At 40.6% G+C, this 19,782-nt stretch overlaps 1 protein-coding gene and 1 long non-coding RNA gene across 3 annotated transcripts; both read left to right on the forward strand.

Moving 5' to 3' along the window:
* Nucleotides 1-536: 536 nt before the first annotated feature.
* On the forward strand, nucleotides 537-5,103 carry LOC130416959 (uncharacterized). The gene is made up of 8 exons (XR_008906071.1): nucleotides 537-646; nucleotides 1,006-1,137; nucleotides 1,226-1,294; nucleotides 1,372-1,463; nucleotides 1,593-1,719; nucleotides 2,499-2,619; nucleotides 4,327-4,400; nucleotides 4,972-5,103. It is a non-coding gene; the product is annotated as an uncharacterized LOC130416959 (long non-coding RNA).
* Nucleotides 5,104-16,888: 11,785 nt separating this feature from the next.
* Nucleotides 16,889-17,853, forward strand: LOC130416957 (uncharacterized). Of its 2 annotated transcripts, XM_056742322.1 has the most exons (4): nucleotides 16,889-16,934; nucleotides 17,106-17,359; nucleotides 17,432-17,750; nucleotides 17,817-17,853. In XM_056742322.1, exons 1-4 carry the CDS (start codon nucleotides 16,931-16,933, stop codon nucleotides 17,840-17,842), a joined length of 603 nt encoding a protein of 200 aa, XP_056598300.1. In that variant the 5' UTR covers nucleotides 16,889-16,930; the 3' UTR covers nucleotides 17,843-17,853. The 2 variants fall into 2 exon arrangements, with proteins under 2 accessions (XP_056598300.1, XP_056598299.1); XM_056742321.1 differs by lacking the exon at nucleotides 17,817-17,853 and having other exon boundaries at nucleotides 17,432-17,804.
* Nucleotides 17,854-19,782: the final 1,929 nt, after the last annotated feature.

Genomic DNA, 19,782 nt, shown 5'->3' on the forward strand with positions numbered 1-19,782 from the left:
ACAGCGGCAGTCCAGAAAGAGAGATGCAGACTGTGCCACTGATGCAACAAGTCATGTCTACCATGAGGACATTTTGGAGGTAAAAAAATGATGTTTGTGTTTGTTATATTATGTACAGTTGAAAGAAAAAGTATGTGAACCCTTTGGGCTTACTTGGATTTCTTCATAAATTGGTCATAAAATGTGTTCTGATCTTCATCTAAGTCACAACAATAGAGAAACACAGTCTTCTTAAACTAATACCGCACAAACATTATACGTTTTCATGTTTTTATTGAACACAACATGTAAACATTCATAGTGCAGGGTGGAAAAAGTATGTGAACCTTTGGGTTTATTCCCAAAGGTTCAAAAATTCAAACAACCTGATCAGGACTTTTGTAAACAAAACAACTTGATTAAATCTCTGCATTACAAATAAATACGGATCTAATTTGTGTGTGTGTGTGTGTGTGTGTGTGTTTGTGTGTGTGCACACACATGTGCACCTCTCTGTGTCTGTGTCTCTGTTCTTAAGGCTTGTTGGAGTTCCAAAGGCAGTAAAAGTATTGTAGCAGTAATTCGGTCAATTGACCAGAATGTTACATATACATTGCGCCTAACAGAGTTCAAAATCCTGAAACCACACAACTGGTTGAACGAGAAGGTAATTATTTGTCTATATTTGTTATCAGGGATTTATCCCCCAGATAGATAAGTATTTCAGCCACCAGAGTTAATTATGGTATTCCAAACATACATTTGAGTATGTATTTTCAAAACTGTAGTGTTACAGTTTTATGTAAAAGGATGCAGCATGCTATTTGTAGACTTTGAGTGTGAGTGTATTTTATAGTAATAACTAAAACTTTTAACAAAATGCTAAACAGTTATTAAAGTTCTTGGAATTTCACCCCAAATTACTTATAGTCTAGTAAGCAAAGATATATTTGACAAATAATTGTTTATTTATTGTAATTAGTACCAATTTAAATTCATGAATAGAATTTTCTCTAATGTTTGCAGATTATTGAAGGCTACATCCAAAAACTGTTTAATTCAAAACATGGAAGAAAAATATTTTTGTTCAACCACTACTCCGCTGGTATTGTTGTGTTTGATAAGAGGGCTGCAATGTCTAAACACAGATTCCGAAAGGTAAGACTTCACAGATACTATTCAATGCAAATCGAAAAGGTCGGAATGAGAAATTCAAGTAATGTGTAATATTTAAACTTTTTTGCAGGTCAACTTACAAAACTATGAGGCCATAATTGGATTCATGCAAGTACAACATAACCACTGGAAATTTCTGGTGATTAAAACCATTGCCAAACCATAGTTCATAACTTACAGACATCGAAAGCTAACAAAACTATATGTTTGTAATAGTATCTCAACAGGACAATGCAGAAAGTGTTTGTAGTGGATCCCCAAGGAAGAGATGAAGTGAAAGAATCTAAAATTGCCGCCGCAAGATTCAGGTATTGTATTATTGAATTTTTTTATAATCATGCAGTACATATTAATGCAGGGTTATTAACAATTAACTTGACAGTTTTGTAATATTAACCGGTTCTAAATTCAATAATATACAATTCTAACACGTGCAGAAGATACTTCAAAATGTGGCAGATATATCATGGTAAAACAGTCTAGGTGGATGTGCCATAGACTCATGGTGTCTTGAACCACAGTCTACAGGAAGATGGTTGCAGCTGTGGAGTATATGTTATGCAGGTGACTATTGTCATGGTTCCACTATCATGTCATGTTTTATTCTTGTCTCAAGTGGAGCCATGGCATTGCCTGATGGTTTTATGTGGGGAGAGATGTTTTTGACAATGACGGTCTTCCATACTCTCCCCGAGTCGCGTGATCATTCCTACCCTCCTGTTTCCTAGTTTCTGTTAATTACCTTCCCTATAAAGAGTCCTCATGTTTCTTTGTCTCGTTGCTCGTGCATTACTTGTTGCTTCTTGCTGTTTGCTGTTTGCTGTCTGCTGTCTGCTGTCTGCTGTCTGCTGTCTGCTGTCTGCTGTCTGCTGTCTGCTGTCTGCTGTTTGCATTGTTTGATGTTGCAGTCTGTACCTGTTGCTGTTCTTGTTCGTGTACCGCTGTACTTGTTCTGGTTCCTGTTTCCCCCAGTTGTAGTAAGTGTCAGTTTAGTGTTTGTACCAGTGTTTGTTTTGTAGTCTTAGTTTAGTCAGTGTCCTCGTTTATTGTTAAAGTTTATATTTATAGTCCTGTCTTGTTTTTACCCCATCGTGGGTCTTTGTTTTGTCTTATTGTTTATTTAATAAATATCTTTGTCTACATCAATACCGTCTGTGTCTGCCTGCACTTGGGTTCTCACGCCATGTCTCACACTGAGTTTCATGACAACTATAACATTTGAATTACCTTTTAACAACACTCATTTTTACATTAACCTCAATAGTGTACTATTTCAATTTCTTATTCTGCTATGACTTTAGTATTTTGCAAGTTTAACATATGCTATTTATCATTCACAACAGATGGTTAAGGAGGTAGTGGAGGCTTTTCCAGTGACACCATCAGAAATCGTGATACATTCTAGAATGGACCTCTTGTCAGAGCTGCGTAAAGAGATGGCTGTAACAATCCTAGAAGTATCGGGTATCTATTGAAGGATCACAATATTGAATGTTGCACTGATCAAACATTGTGATTGTTATTACATATGTACACAAGTATGGGCATGACAAACCAAGCATCCTTCAAAGCGATTTATAGTGATCATTATTAAGTTGGCTTTGCGATTGTACTGCGCACATACAGTTTATATATTTATTATTGGTGGGCCGTTATCGGCGTTAATGTGCTGCGTTAACGTGAGACTCTTATCGCGCGATAAAAAAAATGTTGCCGTTAATCTATTCTCAAAGTTGGGTTGGGAGCTGGGTCTATACAACGCAAGCTATGATGAATTTCACCTTGATATTTTAGCGCGGATGTATACCAGCTTAACTGCACTGTAGGGGGTGAGAACAAGATTTTTTAACTCTCGCAATTCGCGCCGCCTCATCATTCGCACAATTCGCGTTATTTGCGCCATAAGTAGGTCTATCGCGTCTTTGCATTGACTTAACATGTAAATCACTCGCGCTTGAGGCGCCATTCGCGTTTGGTCTGAACACAACATAACGTTACTGTGAAATTACCACATCAAACGTGACGTGCTAACATGGATGCAGCTTTGAAGCCGCCGGGTTTGCTTCAGGGAAAATTTATTTTTTAGAAGCTTCCCAATGGAAACATCGACAAGACTAAGGTTGTTTGCACCTTGTGCAATGCGGAATTGGTTTACTGTAGGAGCTCTTCCAGTCTCAAGTACCACCTAAACGCAAAGCATCCCTTAGCTAATGCGGAAGTAAACACAAGTACATTTTATTGAACATCATTTTCTTCATCACCAATTATCATAGTAGAACAGCTTTCTCAAGCAGTTTGTGATGCATTTTGGAAACAGGAGATGAGTCTCTGGTCTAATGCGCCACCTGGCTTGAGAAATCCGTTCTCAGAGACTTACTTTGTCATTATTTGGGTAGCACACATATTCTGAATGTATTAGGCAGAATTCAAATGAGCCATTTTAATCTAGATTAATCAAAAAAAATTAATCTATATCCACGACTAATATTTATGCTTATTACCATGGGTCTAATCATCAAACTGAAACACTATTGTATTCGGATCAACGGATACAAATCAGCCCCATTATTCAGACAACGGATCAGAAACTAGGAGTCACTATTGTAAATACATTTGCTTTTTGGTTCATAGATCTGTTATTGCTAGAATCAAAAACATTTCCAAATGAAACCTTAACTCAAGCTCAGATAAACCCTTTTCAATTCTTGGAAATTTAATCAATTGGAAATCAAGTACTTTTGAGGTCCCAATCCCAATAGCTTACATTTCTTTTGGATGTGTAACAAAAAATTCTCAGGGATGACCATCTATATTCATTTTCAATGGGATACTTCACACAAAAACAAGAAATTCTGACATCATTTACTCACCTTCAAGTTGTTCAAAATCTGTATGAATTTCTTTGGTTTAGCATCTGGGTCTACATAGCAGTTTGGGGGACCCCCAAGACCCTTGGTGATTAGCACTACAACCAGCAAGCAATTTAAGAAATATAAGGATTGCATGTCTGATGTTTCTCATGCACTACATTGGTTACAAATGCGCAAAGTATAGACATAAAACCACATATTGATAGGATAACTGTCTGTCTGAGTATCTGTCTGCCTTTCTGTCAGAAATTTGAGCTGTTAAAATATAACACTGATTTCTGATTATAATTTCTAATTACAGTATTCAACCCCAAAGATCACTGCTCCTTTTGTGGAGAAGAGTCTCCTGTTGGATGTGTGGGCCCGAACACATGGGTTTGTGTCCTTTTTATGAAAAAGCATTAGAATTAGAATAGATCTCAAGTCTTTAATTATTAATACCTAATTAGACAATTAGTATGCAGTTAACTTACAAATAACAATATAACTAATGTTCAGTTATAGTTTGTTCAATTACAGTGCGTTTGTGACGCATATGCGCGTTGATATTACAGTGCGTGCATGCATCACGGACCATTTATGTGTGTGATGCATTCTGTGATGCATATGCGCATTGTTATAAAGCGCGTTCATTCCTCACAAAATGCTTTATGCATGATGCATTTTGTGACGCATACGCACCATTAATTTTTACGCAACTTTCTGCATTACCATAGAGCAAATTTATCCATTTTATAATTCTCTCCTCAAAGCCAAATTTTCTCATTGTTTGTTCCATGTAATGATGTTCTACTCTGTCAAAAGCTTTGTTAAAATCTACACATAAAATCACTCCGCCTTCACTGTCATTTCTTATGCTTCCTACAATGTCTCTTATTGTCCAGATCGTGTCTGTTATATCTCTTCCTGGAATAATGAATGCTTGGTTTGCTTCTTGTGCATCCAGAGGGACATCCAGAAGAACTGGACTTAACGGAAGGGAGATGGTCTGGAGAAAAAGAGAGCAGCAAGAGAGAGGATAACGCAAACAAAAAGTCAGAAAAAGAATCAACAACCAAGTGCGACGGGAAAAAAGAAAGAGGTGACAACAAAAACCAACATTATAAACACTATATATTCATTAAATATATAAGTATTTTAATTATATGTACTGTTTTACACTGAAATATCAAAAATATGTATTTATCATGGATATATTTTTTAACATAAAGAGTTGATTTGTTGAGGTGTTTGTAAATGTTATTTTCACCTGTTGACCATGGTATTTTTCCAAAATTGTGTAGGTAGTATTAAACCTCATTTTCTGTCATCCTCTGTATGTTCCTTAAAAAAATCCACCTTTATTTGTTTTAAACTGACTTTGCATTGTATCAGCTTCATTTGGAGCAGTTGCTGATGTCGTCATATTAATGGAGACTCTTTTAATTCTAGAAACTCCTAGTTTTCCTGGATGAAGAGGATGAAGGTTTTTGAGAGAGATAGAGGTTTTAAATCTTAGGCCCAGTCACATGTCCAATATGTCATGAAGCCTAAAATAGGTCCTTTTCAAATCCACATATTTATTTTTTGTGTTTATTTTGACTTTGTTTGCTTATAGGACATGGCTTTCCAAATGTTAAATAAGGTGTAAAAGACCGTATGAAAGGCCAATAAGAAACTGAAATTTGGATAAATGCTTTCAAAACAAAAGAGGCTGACGATATGGAAGAAAACATGTAGTAATACAAGTTGTTTGATGTTTCAAGGAATTGTGAAATATGGATAAATCGATTGTGGTTGTTGTTCAATGTATCCACTAGATGGCAGTATGTGTAGTTATATTTCATGGGTATGCTAAACAAGTTGTAGAGTTAAACGGCCATTCGTTGAAGATTAGGCGACAATAAAGTAATGCATTTGAATTTGTAACAAAACGTGTGAATAAAAAAAATATTTTGACATATTAACCAAAAAAATGTAAGTTTAATTGCTGTATGAGCTGTTAACGTTGGACGGTGGATTGATGGGTGTATTTCTGCATCGCCAGAATGTCAAGTTATCGTCAAGAGTGCGCTATAGAGACGTGCATTTCGGCAACAACCGCATTTACCCACACATGTTTTCTAATGCCTTGTCTGCAGTAAGAGAAGTATGAGGTTATGTGTTTGGATACCTTTGGTGTCCGAGAGTGATATTACGTTTGAAGCACTTGTACGTTGTTTCTTCATTATGAAAAGATTGATTTTGTTTTTTTATTTAGTTAAAGTGTTCTTTTGTTTGTTGAATGTAACTGTATCCGTGAAATATTGAAATGTGTGTTTATAGGTTCAGATTACAGCAGATTCGATGTGCAGTGTGGAAAGACGACCGAGATATCTGTGGTGTCCTATTTGCCGTTTTCAAACAAAGAGCCTCCTGAAAAGTCCAAGCGAAAAGTCGCAGAAACTGAGGCCATGTGTTATTCGTTTTATCAAGACACCCTATGAGTATTAAGTAGAGCAGTAGACTCTTTGGGTGTTATGAGCGAAGAGGTTTTGTTTTGAGTAGTGTCGTTATGCCGCATGACAAACCTGACCCCCCGAGAATTTGGTGGGAAAGCATACTTGACGAGCACATGGAACACCCAAATTGTAGATATCGTTGCTGTCGCAGGCTAGAAACCTGAGATCGACTTTGTGGTTGATGAAGAAGAGGTCACTACCATTGTGTCTAAGATGTGTACGGCTGAGGTCAAGATTTCGCATAAGTGTGTCAGATGCCAGGCTTGGTAACAGGGTTTTGATGGCAAGAGCCGATTTCAGAGATGCGAGAGGTGTAACAAACTTCAAACGCTGAGTCTTTCCAGCCTACTGTAACAACACGGGTGAACGTGACAGGATACAGTGAAGATATGACTTTGTCTAAGTCTGTAATGAAGAGGTACTTTACGAAAGAAAACCTACTTCACCTGCTTGTTGACCATCATGATTTGGAAGAGCACCTCATGGTTACTTTGCAATTTAAAATCAAAGTCCGCAACAATAACATCGTTGAACTAAGCAAAGTTGCTGGTGAAACGAGTGAAGTTCCTTTTGAAGCGTTGTGAGGTTTAATAAGTTATTGTTTGCTGCTGTTCACTTTTTGTAGTTATGTGACTTGGAAAGTTTTACCTTGTGTGCATCTTAATATTGATAAAAATGTTTTATTGGGGTTGATCTAAAGTTCTCATGTCTTTTACTTTTCATCTACTTTTGAAGGGAAAGTGTTTTTTGAGACCATTTTAGTACAGAAATGTTTGTTTCATCTAAAATTGTGACATTTTTTATCTCTGTAAAAATTGTAATGTTGACCTGGGTGCTGTATTATGTTTGAGGTTTTGATCGGATGCCAGGAAACGTTCAGGTGCATTTTGTTGATGCACATCAAGATGGGTATTGTTTAATGTGGGTGGGTCGTGTTAACATACACTAGCAAGAGATGATGAGGAAAAAATGCTGATCTTGCAGTTCAAAAATTGCTCAGACAAAGAAGGTCCAGGTATCAAAGATTTTACTTTATTTGTTCAAGTCAAACAAAGTGAGATGTTTCCCAAAAGCATCTGAAAATCGGGTGTTTTCCAACCTCTAGTTATAGTGAAACTACTCAGAGGTGTTTCCTTTCGAAACCAATCAGGTATATTCCAGCTATCTCTTATTTTTTATATCCAACTGTCCTTGCCTGCCACCATTATTTCTAGGCATCAAGGTTTGTGGTCTAATGGTGGAATTTCAACCTTGACTCATTGTTTTAAAAATAAATTGTGCTATAATGCATCATAAGTTTGACTTAATTGGGTCAGGCCTTTATAACATCACTGGATTTTGTATTGCTGAAAATAATTAAAATGTTTTATGAAAGCAATTACTGCATAAATTCACATATATTGATTCTATCATGAATAAATATATTGATTCTATAATTTCCATCATGCATAAGTATATTGATTCTATCATTCAAACAATCTTGATCTAAGTTAGTATGATTTCTGATGTTCTAACACAACTATGTTACAAACATTCCTATGAATACTTCTTCATAACCGGGGTGAATAACAATCCCCATATTATACAGGATATGATCAAAATTATACACAATAGAGACAACGTTGTTATCATTGAATGGAAAGTGTTATAATAATAATAATTGAAAAATATCCTGTACACCAAGTGATGTGTGACTTGCTCCATGGAGTTCCAATAAACGCTTGTTCAAAGTTTTGTACTAGTTTTTCATAAGCTAATTTATGTAAAAGATGATAAATGTTTTTTTTATGTGCATTAGATTTGTGGAATGGGTCTGAAATATTTATATACCATAGTTGTGACTGTATTGATTACATGGTGTACAGTTGAAAGAAAAAGTATGTGAACCCTTTGGGCTTACTTGGATTTCTTCATAAATTGGTCATAAAATGTGCTCTGATCTTCATCTAAGTCACAACAATAGAGAAACACAGTCTGCTTAAACTAATACCGCACAAACATTATACGTTTTCATGTTTTTATTGAACACAACATGTAAACATTCATAGGGTGGAAAAAGTATGTGAAACCCTAGGCTAATGACTTCTCCAAGAGCTAATTTGAGCCAGGAGTCAGCCAACCTGGGGTCCAATCAATGTGATGAGATTGGATGTGTTCATTAGAACAGGCCTGTCCAATTAAAAATTGTTGTTGACAAATCTACAATAAGGAAAACATTAAACAAGAATGGACTTCATGGGAGGACACCACGGAGGAAGCCACTGCTGTCCAAAAAAAAAACATTGCAGCACGTTTGAAGTTTGCAAAAGAGCACCTGGATGTTCCACAGCACTACTGGCAAAACATTCTGTGGACAGATGAAACCAAAATTGAGTTGTTTGGAAAGAACACACAACGCTATGTGTGGAGAACAAAAGTCACAGCACACCAACATCAAAACCTCATCCCAACTGTGAAATATGGTGGAGGGGGCATCATGGTTTGGGGCTGCTTTACTGCCTCAGGCCCTGGACGGATTACTGTCATCGATGGAAAAATGAATTCCAAAGTTTTTCAAGACATTTTGCAAGAAAACTTAAGACCATCTGTCCACCAACTGAAGCTTAACAGAGGATGGACAATGCAACAGGACAACGACCCAAAGCATAGAAGTAAATCAACAACAGAATGGCTTCAACAGAAGAAAATATGCCTTCTGGAGTGGCCCAGTCAGAGTCCTGACCTCAACCCGATTGAGATGCTGTGGCATGACCTCAAGAGAGCGATTCACACCAGACATCGCAAGAATATTGCTGAACTGAAACACTTTTGTAAAGAGGAATGGTCCAAAATTTCTCCTGACCGTTGTGCAGGTCTGATCTGCAACTATAGGAAACGTTTGCTTGAGGTTATTGCTGCCAAAGGAGGGTCAACCAGTTATTAAACCCAAAGGTTCACATTCTTTTTCCACCCTGCACTATGAATGTTTACATGTTGTGTTCAATAAAAACATGAAAACGTATAATGTTTGTGCGGTATTAGTTTAAGCAGACTGTGTTTCTCTATTGTTGTGACTTAGATGAAGATCAGAACACATTTTATGACCAATTTATGAAGAAATCCAAGTAAGCCCAAAGGGTTCACAGACTTTTTCTTTCAACTGTATATGTCTATTGTTTTTATTAGAGCTGAACCAGAAGAACAGTCTGGAAAAGCTTCATCCACCATTTCTTCCGGCAGTGAGACAGAGACCACACATGCCATCGAGGAGAAGATCGAAGTGCAGAAAGCGTACGACACGCTGCTCCTCGCTCATCCAGTGACATTGGACGGGGAAGTTCCAAACAGGTGTCTGCGCTCAGTGGCGTCTGTGACATTCCAGAGGCAACTCTATAAGCGCTGGATTAAAGCACAGATGAGACTGCGAGTGCAATCTGTCATCTGTAAGTATTTTGTAAAAAGTCTTACACCGCGGTGTATGATACTGAAGATAGTAAAGTACACTACACGTAACAACATTTTTCGTTTTTTCTGCAGCACACTTAGGCTGGCGACTTCCAAAATAAAAAAAGAGTCATTAGATGGATTTCGAGTTAGGGCTGGAAAAGCAACACCCCTTCCTACGCCCACATCGTCAGTGACTGGAAGGCGCCGGGACCCGTTCGTGCTGTTATGGACTGCACGCACATCCGGAAGCTCACCATCTCACAGAAGTGGAAAGGCCTGAAACTGACTGATAAGGATGTTGTCACAAAACGTTCTTTCCAGATCGGAGAGGTCATTTGGGACTATCACGGACGTGTAGTCACGGCAAGTGAGGACTAGAACATCCAAACTGGCAAGGGTCAATCTGGAGGCTTGTTCTTCTACACAAACAGGAAGGGCGAGCCGATGTGCATAGACTCCAGCAGCTGCGAATGCCACACCGACAGGCAGCCATTCTGTCACCGCATTTGCCACTATGGGAAGCATGCCAATATACGTCCCAAGCTGTTAACAGTTCAGGAGGATGGGAAGGAGGAGGACATTATCTTGTTTCTGGCAATCCGAAAGATCCCGCCAAATGAAGCACTCTGCTACGATTACGGAGACAAGAAGAAGTCCTACAGGGGAGAGGGTCTAGATCTCAACTGGGAATAGACCACGACTTCTGGAACACCACACCGGCAAAACACACTGTTTACGAATAACCATGCAAAACTATGGACACTTTGGCCAGCAATCTACATTTTTTCGTCTCCTGATGAACAATGCAAGCGTTTATGAATTTAGCATGCAGAACTATGGACACTTTGGCCAGCAAACTTCAATTTTTTCCCCTCCGGATGATGATATTTAATTTTCATGTTCGGTATTGTTTTGTTCAATACGTGATATCTTGCTCCAGAATGAAAATTTCAAGCAGGAGGTGAGATTATCATTTGGAAGTGTTTCTTTGTAACATTGCAAAAAGTCACACCCGTGTGGTAATATTAAATGCATTTCTTTCTTTCCAGGTAGAAAACGTTTCCAGATTTCTCCACTTCATGGACCCACAACAACCGTCCCTGTTGTGTGTGAGGAACAGGGAGAAATCAAAGCTGTTTCTGCGTGAGCTCACTGAGGCCAAGTTGACCAAGCAGACTCAGCTAAACTACCTCAAGATCACAAAAAGGTTAGTATGATTTGAGATTTTTTTATATATGGACACTTCATTGGTCTTAAATGAGTGTCATGACTTTAAACGATTGTCATTCTTGATGCAGATTTCTCCAGTACCACACGGACCTCAAGCACAGCGAATGAAAACATGGCATGAAACATTGATAGAGCAGTGAATAGGTTCAGTACACAGCAAAATCGCATGACAAACTCATTTTTTTATTTATTTGGCGTTTATCGCGTTTTGGAAAAGAGCTCTTCATATGCAATAAGTACTAACAAGATGATTAGAGAAGCCTTTGGAGGTGAAGGCATTACAGTCTAGGCAGGTGTGTTGAGTCAATACAAAACTGCCCTACACCTTGTGAATGGTACTGTGACAATACTACTTGAATATTAATCCAGTCATTGTGCCTCTGCATGAGCAACACAGGCCTGATTTCATCTTCATGGATGACCTTGCCCCAGCTCATTGAGGTTGCATGATCATGGAACGGCTGCTGGAGGCAGCGGGACCTCAAATGGAGTGGCCTGCACTTATAGAAAGCCTCTGAGATCAGTTGTCATGTAGAGGGTCGTAACATTATACCCCAGAACCTCAATGACCTGAGGAAAGCCCTTCAAGAACATCGAGTTGTGAGCATCATGAGACGTCATTGTCAAGTTATAATTCATGCTCAAGGACACATAAGTAATTTAAATTTTTTGTTGTGGTATATATACCCTGCACTATTGTTAACTTTTGTTTCAATAAATTGGCAGAGATGAAGAAATTGCCATTCCACGCTTCTACCTAAATGTCATACTTTCATGATACAATATCACTGTAGCATGAACTTTTTACATGTTCCATGTATTTAGTGTGGGTAGTGTATGTGAAGCAACAAAGGAGATGGGTAAAAAGGTAAATGCAGGATTTATTTACCACTTATAACTACAATTTTTGCAAGCAAGACTACTTTAATTGTTTTTCAAAGTAAGGGGGGACCACCATGGTGCAGAGAATGTTGACATAGGGGCACATGGCATATGGTGGTTTTCCAAAGTATATTACTGAGTTTTCTTTAAATAACAGATTTCTTATATTAAAAACTACATTTAAAGTTTCTAAATATTTTTCCTTTTTTTTTTTATGTAAAAGCATACATTTAAGATAGATATAGAAGTTCATGTACTTCTCTGATTTTAACAAAGGCTATAGGCCTTATAAGATGGGCACCATGCAGATATGGACCTCACACACACACATGTATGTTCCGCTCACATCCTCAAAGCAGTCAGACAGGCAATATCAAAAGCAAACCTATGACCAAGGGATGATATATGATATTGAATTAAAGTGTTGGATTGAGATCGTATGGGTGAAATAAAAAGTTCCAAACCCGTTTTAAAGCCCCCATTCATTTATTTTAAAAGCTATTGAACTGGATAATGCGTCATTGAAGAAGACACAGTAATAGTATACATTTTACATCTAAGGAACAAAATGTTTACGAAATTGTTAAATAATACATGAATCAACATGCTCTGAAACATAAAATGAAAGTAAGATGTTTTTTCTTAATATAGTCTTTAACCAGTTGCCATGAATGTATCATGAAATGTGTAGAAGGTCCCTATGAGGCGGATGATGTCACATCATTGCTTTACATAAAATTAATGACAAAGAGAAATAAGACGTATCTTTAAAATGCAAAAGATTTAAGATCACAAATGAAACTTTAGATTTGAACAAACAATGCAACAGCAGGAAAATTTATAAAAAATGTGAGTATTTATGTAAATACAGTAAGAATCATTTGTTTTATTCAATTACAAAAATAAAATAACACAAAGAACACATAACTATGAACTATGAATCTTTATTTAATAGACAATTGTGTGCTGTGTTCTTGTATTTGTTTGTTATGTTTGTAATGTCTACACACCCCTTACGGAAATTTACAATTGTTTTACTTCAGATGAAATTGAGGAAACATGGTTTTACTACAGTTAAAATAAAAAAAAACTATGGTTACTATGATTACTATTAGGGCACGTCTTTTGTTTTGCTTAAAATCTTAATAGCCCAGATTCACAACTGAGAAATGACCGCTAACAGCTGCAGATGTGTCTTAATAGCTGCTAAATGACCCACTGCTGCAACTCAAACTCTTGGTTTAAACACATATAGACTATTCTATTCTCACAAAGTTTATTTCATTATTTAAGCTTTATTGTTTAATGTTCAATGTGCTGTCATTTCCAGGATTGCATACAGTTTTGCTTTAATAACACAAAGAACACATAACATGAGCTAAGAATCTTTGTTCAGTAGACAGTTTTGTGCTCTCTTATTGTATTTGTGTGTTGTTATTCATGTATATGTTATTTGGTCTTAAACTGAGGCTCATACACTCACTTGGTTTGATAAAATTGGGAAAAATTCCCTTTGACAAAAAAAATCACCAATGTATTATAAATTCCATCCATCCATCCATCCATTTTCTACCGCTTATCCGGGGCCGGGTCGCGGGGGCAGCAGTCTAAGCAGGGATGCCCAGACTTCCCTCTCCCTATACACTTTCTCCAGCTCTTCCGGGGGGACATCGAGGCGTTCCCAGGCCAGCCGGGAGACATAGTCCCTCCAGCGTGTCCTAGGTCTTCCCCGGGGTCTTCTCCTGGTGGGACATGCCCGGAACACCTTACCGGGAAGGCGTCCAGGGGGCATCCGGAAAAGATGCCCGAGCCACCTCAGCTGGCCCCTCTCGATGTGGAGGAGCAGCGGATCTACTCTGAGCTCCTCCCGAGTGACCGAGCTTCTCACCCTATCTCTAAGGGATCGCCCGGCCACCCTGCGGAGAAAGCTCATTTCGGCCGCCTGTATCCGGGATCTTGTCCTTTCGGTCATGACCCACAGCTCATGACCATAGGTGAGAGTAGGAACGTAGATTGACCGGTAAATCGAGAGCTTCGCTTTGCGGCTCAGCTCCTTCTTCACCACGACAGACCGGTACAGCGACTGCATTACTGCAGAAGCTGCCCCGATCCGTCTGTCAATCTCCCGTTCCATCCTTCCCTCACTCGTGAACAAGACCCCCAGATACTGAGAACCATGGCCTCAGATTTGGAGGTGCTGATTCTCATCCCAGCCGCTTCACACTCAGCTGCAAACCGTCCCAGTGCATACTGGAGGTCCTGGTCTGATGGGGCCAGCACGACGACATCATCCGCAAAGAGCAGAGATGAAATTGTGTGGTCCTCAAACCCGACGCCCTCCGGCGCCTGGCTGCGCCTAGAAATTCTGTCCATAAAAATTATGAACATAACCGGAGACAAAGGGTTGCCCTGCCGGAGTCCAACATGCACCGGGACCAAGTCTGATTTACTGCCGGCAATGCGAACCAAGCTCCTGCTCCGGTCGTACAGGGACTGGATGGCCCTTAGCAAAGGGTCCCGAATCCCATACTCCCGGAGCACCCTCCACAAGATGCCGCGAGGGACACAGTCGAATGCCATCTCCAAATCCACAAAACACATGTGGATTGGTTGGGCAAACTCCCATGAACCCTCCAGCACCCTGGAGAGGGTACAGAGCTGGTCCAGTGTTCCACGACCGGGACAGAAACCACACTGTTCCTCCTGAATCCGAGTTTCTACCATAGGCCGGATTCTCCTCTCGTGTACCCTAGGACGCATGCAAAGGCTAAACCCTTGTGGTGCACGAGAATGCGCTTTCGGTATGTTGTCGCACGCCCCTCGCATACATAGTAAGCGAAAAAAACGGCTTCCTACGGCTTTCCTACGAAAAACCTGCATGCAGTTTATGCGCATTCATATTTTTGTGGCTTTTGTGGAAATTGGGGCAAAAACCAGATGCTGTTAAAAGAGAAAAGTGAGATAGCAAAAACATATTCTGTCATGTGTTGTCATGTGACATGTTCATGTCATTCTGCTGTAGGCTTTACGTACATGTGAGATCATTTTGACCTCTGCACACAGCAATAGGTTTGTGGTTTTTGCATGTATTGTATGCATTGTAGACAAATGAACCACAGTGATTATTGAATTAATCTTTATTCATTAATAATATCTTTTTATTGAGTATATTTAGTCTGCAATTGATTCATTTTGCATCCATTGGCTGTAAAAGTCCACATGCGGCGTGGAAAATCTGCATAGTCCAGAAATGTCGGAGGTGAGCAATCCATAAACTGCATGGAAATTGCGCGTAATCCACAAACTTCGGAGGTGAGCGACTCCCTCCTTTCCAATGCCTGGGGCATAAAAAAAACCCTAATTCCCACTTCTCTTTTCCCCCATTTCTTCAACATACCGATCAACACGTGTACCATTTGCAAGCGGGATTACGCCCAGCTGAGCCAACACCTCTGGGTGTCGCATGGGGTCAAAAACATGGAAGAGTGGAGGCTGCTCCTGGCACTGCAGTCCGGCAGGGTCAGGGCTGCAATAAAGAGTCGGCAAGGCTGGACCGGCATCTGAAGGCCCACACTGAGCTGACGGTGGCAACGCGCAGGCAGCACGTTAGTTAGATGAAGAGGCTTCTTTGTCTAAAGCAATTGGCTGCACTGCGGGCCTCAGACCTGCAAGTGCCAATGGTGTCGACGCTGGACCTCATGGAAGATGAGGAGGGAGAGGTTGCTCTGGACCAAGCTGAAGAGGAGGGTTCGGAGGAGCAGGAAGAGACAGAGGAGAGTGGGTGTCCAAAAAGAGCTTGCGTCATGGCGAGGGAAACCGTGGCCCAGCTCAACTCCCAGGTGGACACCCTCACGTCCACCCTGAAGGAGCTTTCCAGGCTCTTCCGCATTATGCAACGCCGCTCACACCGAAGGCCTTCGGACTTCAGGCGTCAGGCGAAGCAACTCCTCTCATTTGCGATCGAGGAAGACAACGTGGAGGAAGATGCAGTGCCGCCTCAGCATTCCTCCTCCAAGGTGTCAACCAGCAAGTCCTCTGCGACGCCTGGGGAGCATGGGCTTCCCCAGTTCCCGGACCACGTCGCGGTCTTGACTGAGTGTGACTCTCCGCCTGTGGCCCCTTGAAGGTTATGTGCTGTTTTGTGTGTCTTTTGTGAGTTAACCTGTCTCTTTTTTGCTGTCTCTCTTTCCAGACACACTGATGGAGCAATACAGGGCCCACCAGGAGGGCCCCGACCCCTCCACTAAGCTGCAGGACAATGTCGCCAGCAAGGTGTATCGCATCAAGCGATTTGTTGCGTACATGGCCCAGGGAGGGGGCAAGCTCCAGACTCTGGACCTCCTCAATGATACGGAGAGGATGCGAAGGCAAGACCAGTTGCACGAGCTTTTTGTGACAAAACAGTGTTTTGCGTTTCCCCACTGACTGTCGTTCTGTCTCTGTTTATTTTTTTTGTCTATCTGTCTGCAGATGGGTAAAGACTCTCAGAGCCATGGCGATTCGGGAGACTACAATCAATCATTACTTGAAGAACATAGCACAGTTTATGGACTATGTGGCCGCAACACCCCCTCCGAGCTGCCGCCTCTCCAAGAGGGTCTTGCTCTCGATCAGAAGGGAAGTGAGGATGATGCTGCGGTGCATGAAGCGCCCGGTCACTTTGCACCAAATGACGGTGAAGCGGGCCAAATACGGGCAGCTCATCTCCAAGGCCCTCTTGAAGAAGTGCAGGGAGGAGGCCAGACAGAAAATTCCCCAAATTATCGGTAAGTCGATGTCTTCAGTGGTTAGTTACAGTTCACTATCCTTTACTAAAGCTCCTGTTATTTTGTGTTCCTCCCGATAAGCTGGAAAATACCAAGGCGCAGAAGACCCAGTTCCGATTTTATGGGTATTTGACAGCGTTCCAGGCCTCGATCTATGGTCACCGCTGCGGGGTCTTCCAAAACATGACCATAGATGAGGTCAGGAACGCGACCAAGACATCAAATACTTACCTCATCAATGTAAGTGATCTGCCTCTTGCTCATTTCTGAGACGTTTTCTTGGGTTTTGTTCGCAGGTCAACTTGCAGAAGACCAACCAGGCCTTCGGACCGGCACAAATTGCACTCTGCGCAGAGGAGTACAGCTGGTTCGAGCGGTTCCTGGCGATGAGGAAGGAATTGGTGGGCGGGGTCGAGGCCAAGCTAGTTTTTTTTACATTAGTACAAATCCGTGCAAAAATCTGAACAGCCACTTCCAGGCAGCTTGGAAGGAGATGGGGCTTCCAAAATACCCCACATTCACAGACCTCCAGTCGGGCATCGCCACTCATGTAAGTTTGAGATTTTGTCCTTTTTGGTGTGGATATTGTGTCTAAATCCTCTTTTCGTCTCTCTCTCTACAGGCCAGGAACAATGGCACCGTTGAGGACCGATCAAAACTGTCCCGTTTCATGTGTCACGACACAAGGACTGCGGACAAGTTCTACGCGTGTAACCTAAATACCAAGGAGGCATGGGAGCACAGGCAGCTCTTCGAGAAGGTGCCGGAGAGGGGCCTGACGTGCCGGACGAGCCCATCGGCAAGGCCGGCAAGAGGCCTTGCAAGCGAAAGCGAAGTGACAATGCGTCTCCGCTCACCTCACAGACCACAACTGAGGATGAAGCGGAGTTGGGAGGTCTACCAGGAGTTGGGAGTGTCCTCGGTGGATTCGGAAGAGATAGGTTTGTCTCCTGTCACAGTCATGTCTCCTGCCTATTGCTAACCTTTGTCTCTCTTTTTTCACGCAGAACTCATCCGATTGCGACCCATCTAAGGCCCAGCCGTCTATGGCCAAGCCTATGAGGCAGGCAGCCATTGTCCTGACGCCTCTGAGAATTAGATGGTCCCCGGCAGAGTCACCTTACAAGCTTTCCAAAGAATACCCCTCCAGCGCCTGGTTCAGTGCCTGTCCTGCTCCAGCGATCCTTTGCTCCGCACCTGACCCGCGTTTCCCCCGCCCCAGAGTTCCCCGACTACTCCACCCCTACCCAGCTCCACCTGTTCCCTGTTCTGCTATCCCCGTTGTTTGTTGTTTTTGTTCCTGACCTTCCCAGCTCCTGCCTCACCTCCCCAATACCCCTTTAAGGGGTTTTCCTGTAAATAGTTCCATTTCATGTTTTTACTTGTTTGTTATCGTTCTGATGTTCCAATGTGTTTTTTATTATGTTCAATAAATGTTCCACCTTATGTTTTAAATGTCCATTTGCCTCCGACTCACTTGATTCAACTACGGTGCTAGTTTAAGTTGCTTAATTTAACGAGTAGACAAAAATCTTAACTTGAGGTTAACTTAATGTAAATTGCAGTTACTTTTTTTTCACACAAAACACTAATCCACAAATTATGCATTTGATTCTGAATTTTTGGCATAACTTAATAAAATAACATAACAATAACCACAAAACACCTACCTGCGATGGGAAGACTCAAGCGTCGTCTCCAGCGTTGTCTCCATCTGATTCTTCAAATGGTGCTTACGAATTCTGTAACAGAAACAATAACTTATATAAAAAATGTTAAGTGAAAAAAGACTCTATAATTTGTCTCACCTAAGCAAAATGTGCATGCACGGCCTGCATCAGAAGCTTTAACATTCATACTCTGTAAAAAAGGTTTAAGCATGTACATAATCAACAAAAGTATAATATATTATTGAGCATATGTTTGCATTCTCATTTGTATCATTCACTACATTCTACACTAGTATGAGGTGAATTTATGCAAAAGGCCCAAAAACATTACATTGTGAAGAGGTCACAGGTTAAACTGAGCTCATATGGATACGTAAAAAGACTCAAATGAAAATGCAGACACATGATCTTTAATGTATTATAGTGTAGACTGTGGTGAATGTATGCAAAAGGTAATAATAATTTATGGCATTGTGCAGTGTGTTCACTGTGAGAGGTCAAAGAATGCTCAGGGCATACACCAGAGGCTGAAACATTCAGAACTTACAGAACAAAGTAATCAAACCATTTAAAAACATGTAGGCCATAAGTTTTCTCTGTGAACAATTGAACATGCTTTGAAGCTCAGGTGAGAGTGTCTGGAGAGCAAGATGTTTGTCAACAAACTTACCCTAACCACCATCTTATTCTTCAGCGAAACCACACGGTTTTGACCAGACAAGCAAGCATGACACATGTGAGTATAACTTTGCTTTCTTTTAAATGTCATTTTCTTTAAAAAGTATTTTAATTCAGCAATAATTGTAGCCCAGTTTGCAATGCAATGTATATGTTCATTTTGCATATGCTCATCACACTCTGCACTGTATTACATTAAAGATAATGTGTATGCTTTCTAACATGTGTCTTTAAAATCATATGAGGAAGGCCCTTTGTGTGTATGAGCTCAGTTTGACCTGTGACCTCTTAACAATGCAATGTATTTGTTCATTTTGCATCTGCTCATCACACTCTGCACAGTATTACATTAAAGATCATGTGTATGCTTTCTAACACGTGTCTTTAACAGCATCTGAGGAAGGCCCTTTGTGTGTATGAGCTCAGTTTGACATGTGACCTCTTAACAATCCAATTACATTAAAGATAATGTGTATGCTTTCTAACATGTGTCTTTTACAGCATCTGAGGAAGGCCCTTTGTGTGTATGAGCTCAGTTTAACCTGTGACCTCATAACAATGCAATTACATTAAAGATCATGTGTATGCTTTCTAACATGTGTCTTTTACAGCATCTGAGGAAGGC

This window comes from Triplophysa dalaica, unplaced genomic scaffold (assembly GCF_015846415.1).
Source record: "Triplophysa dalaica isolate WHDGS20190420 unplaced genomic scaffold, ASM1584641v1 Contig3, whole genome shotgun sequence".
Classification (NCBI taxonomy): Eukaryota; Metazoa; Chordata; class Actinopteri; order Cypriniformes; family Nemacheilidae; genus Triplophysa; species Triplophysa dalaica.

Bases quoted from the DNA above. Each gene is read 5' to 3' on its own strand.
- LOC130416957 (XM_056742321.1), top strand. The intron at 17,360-17,431 runs GTAAGTTTGAGA...CTCTCTCTACAG, and splicing joins AGTCGGGCATCGCCACTCAT to GCCAGGAACAATGGCACCGT.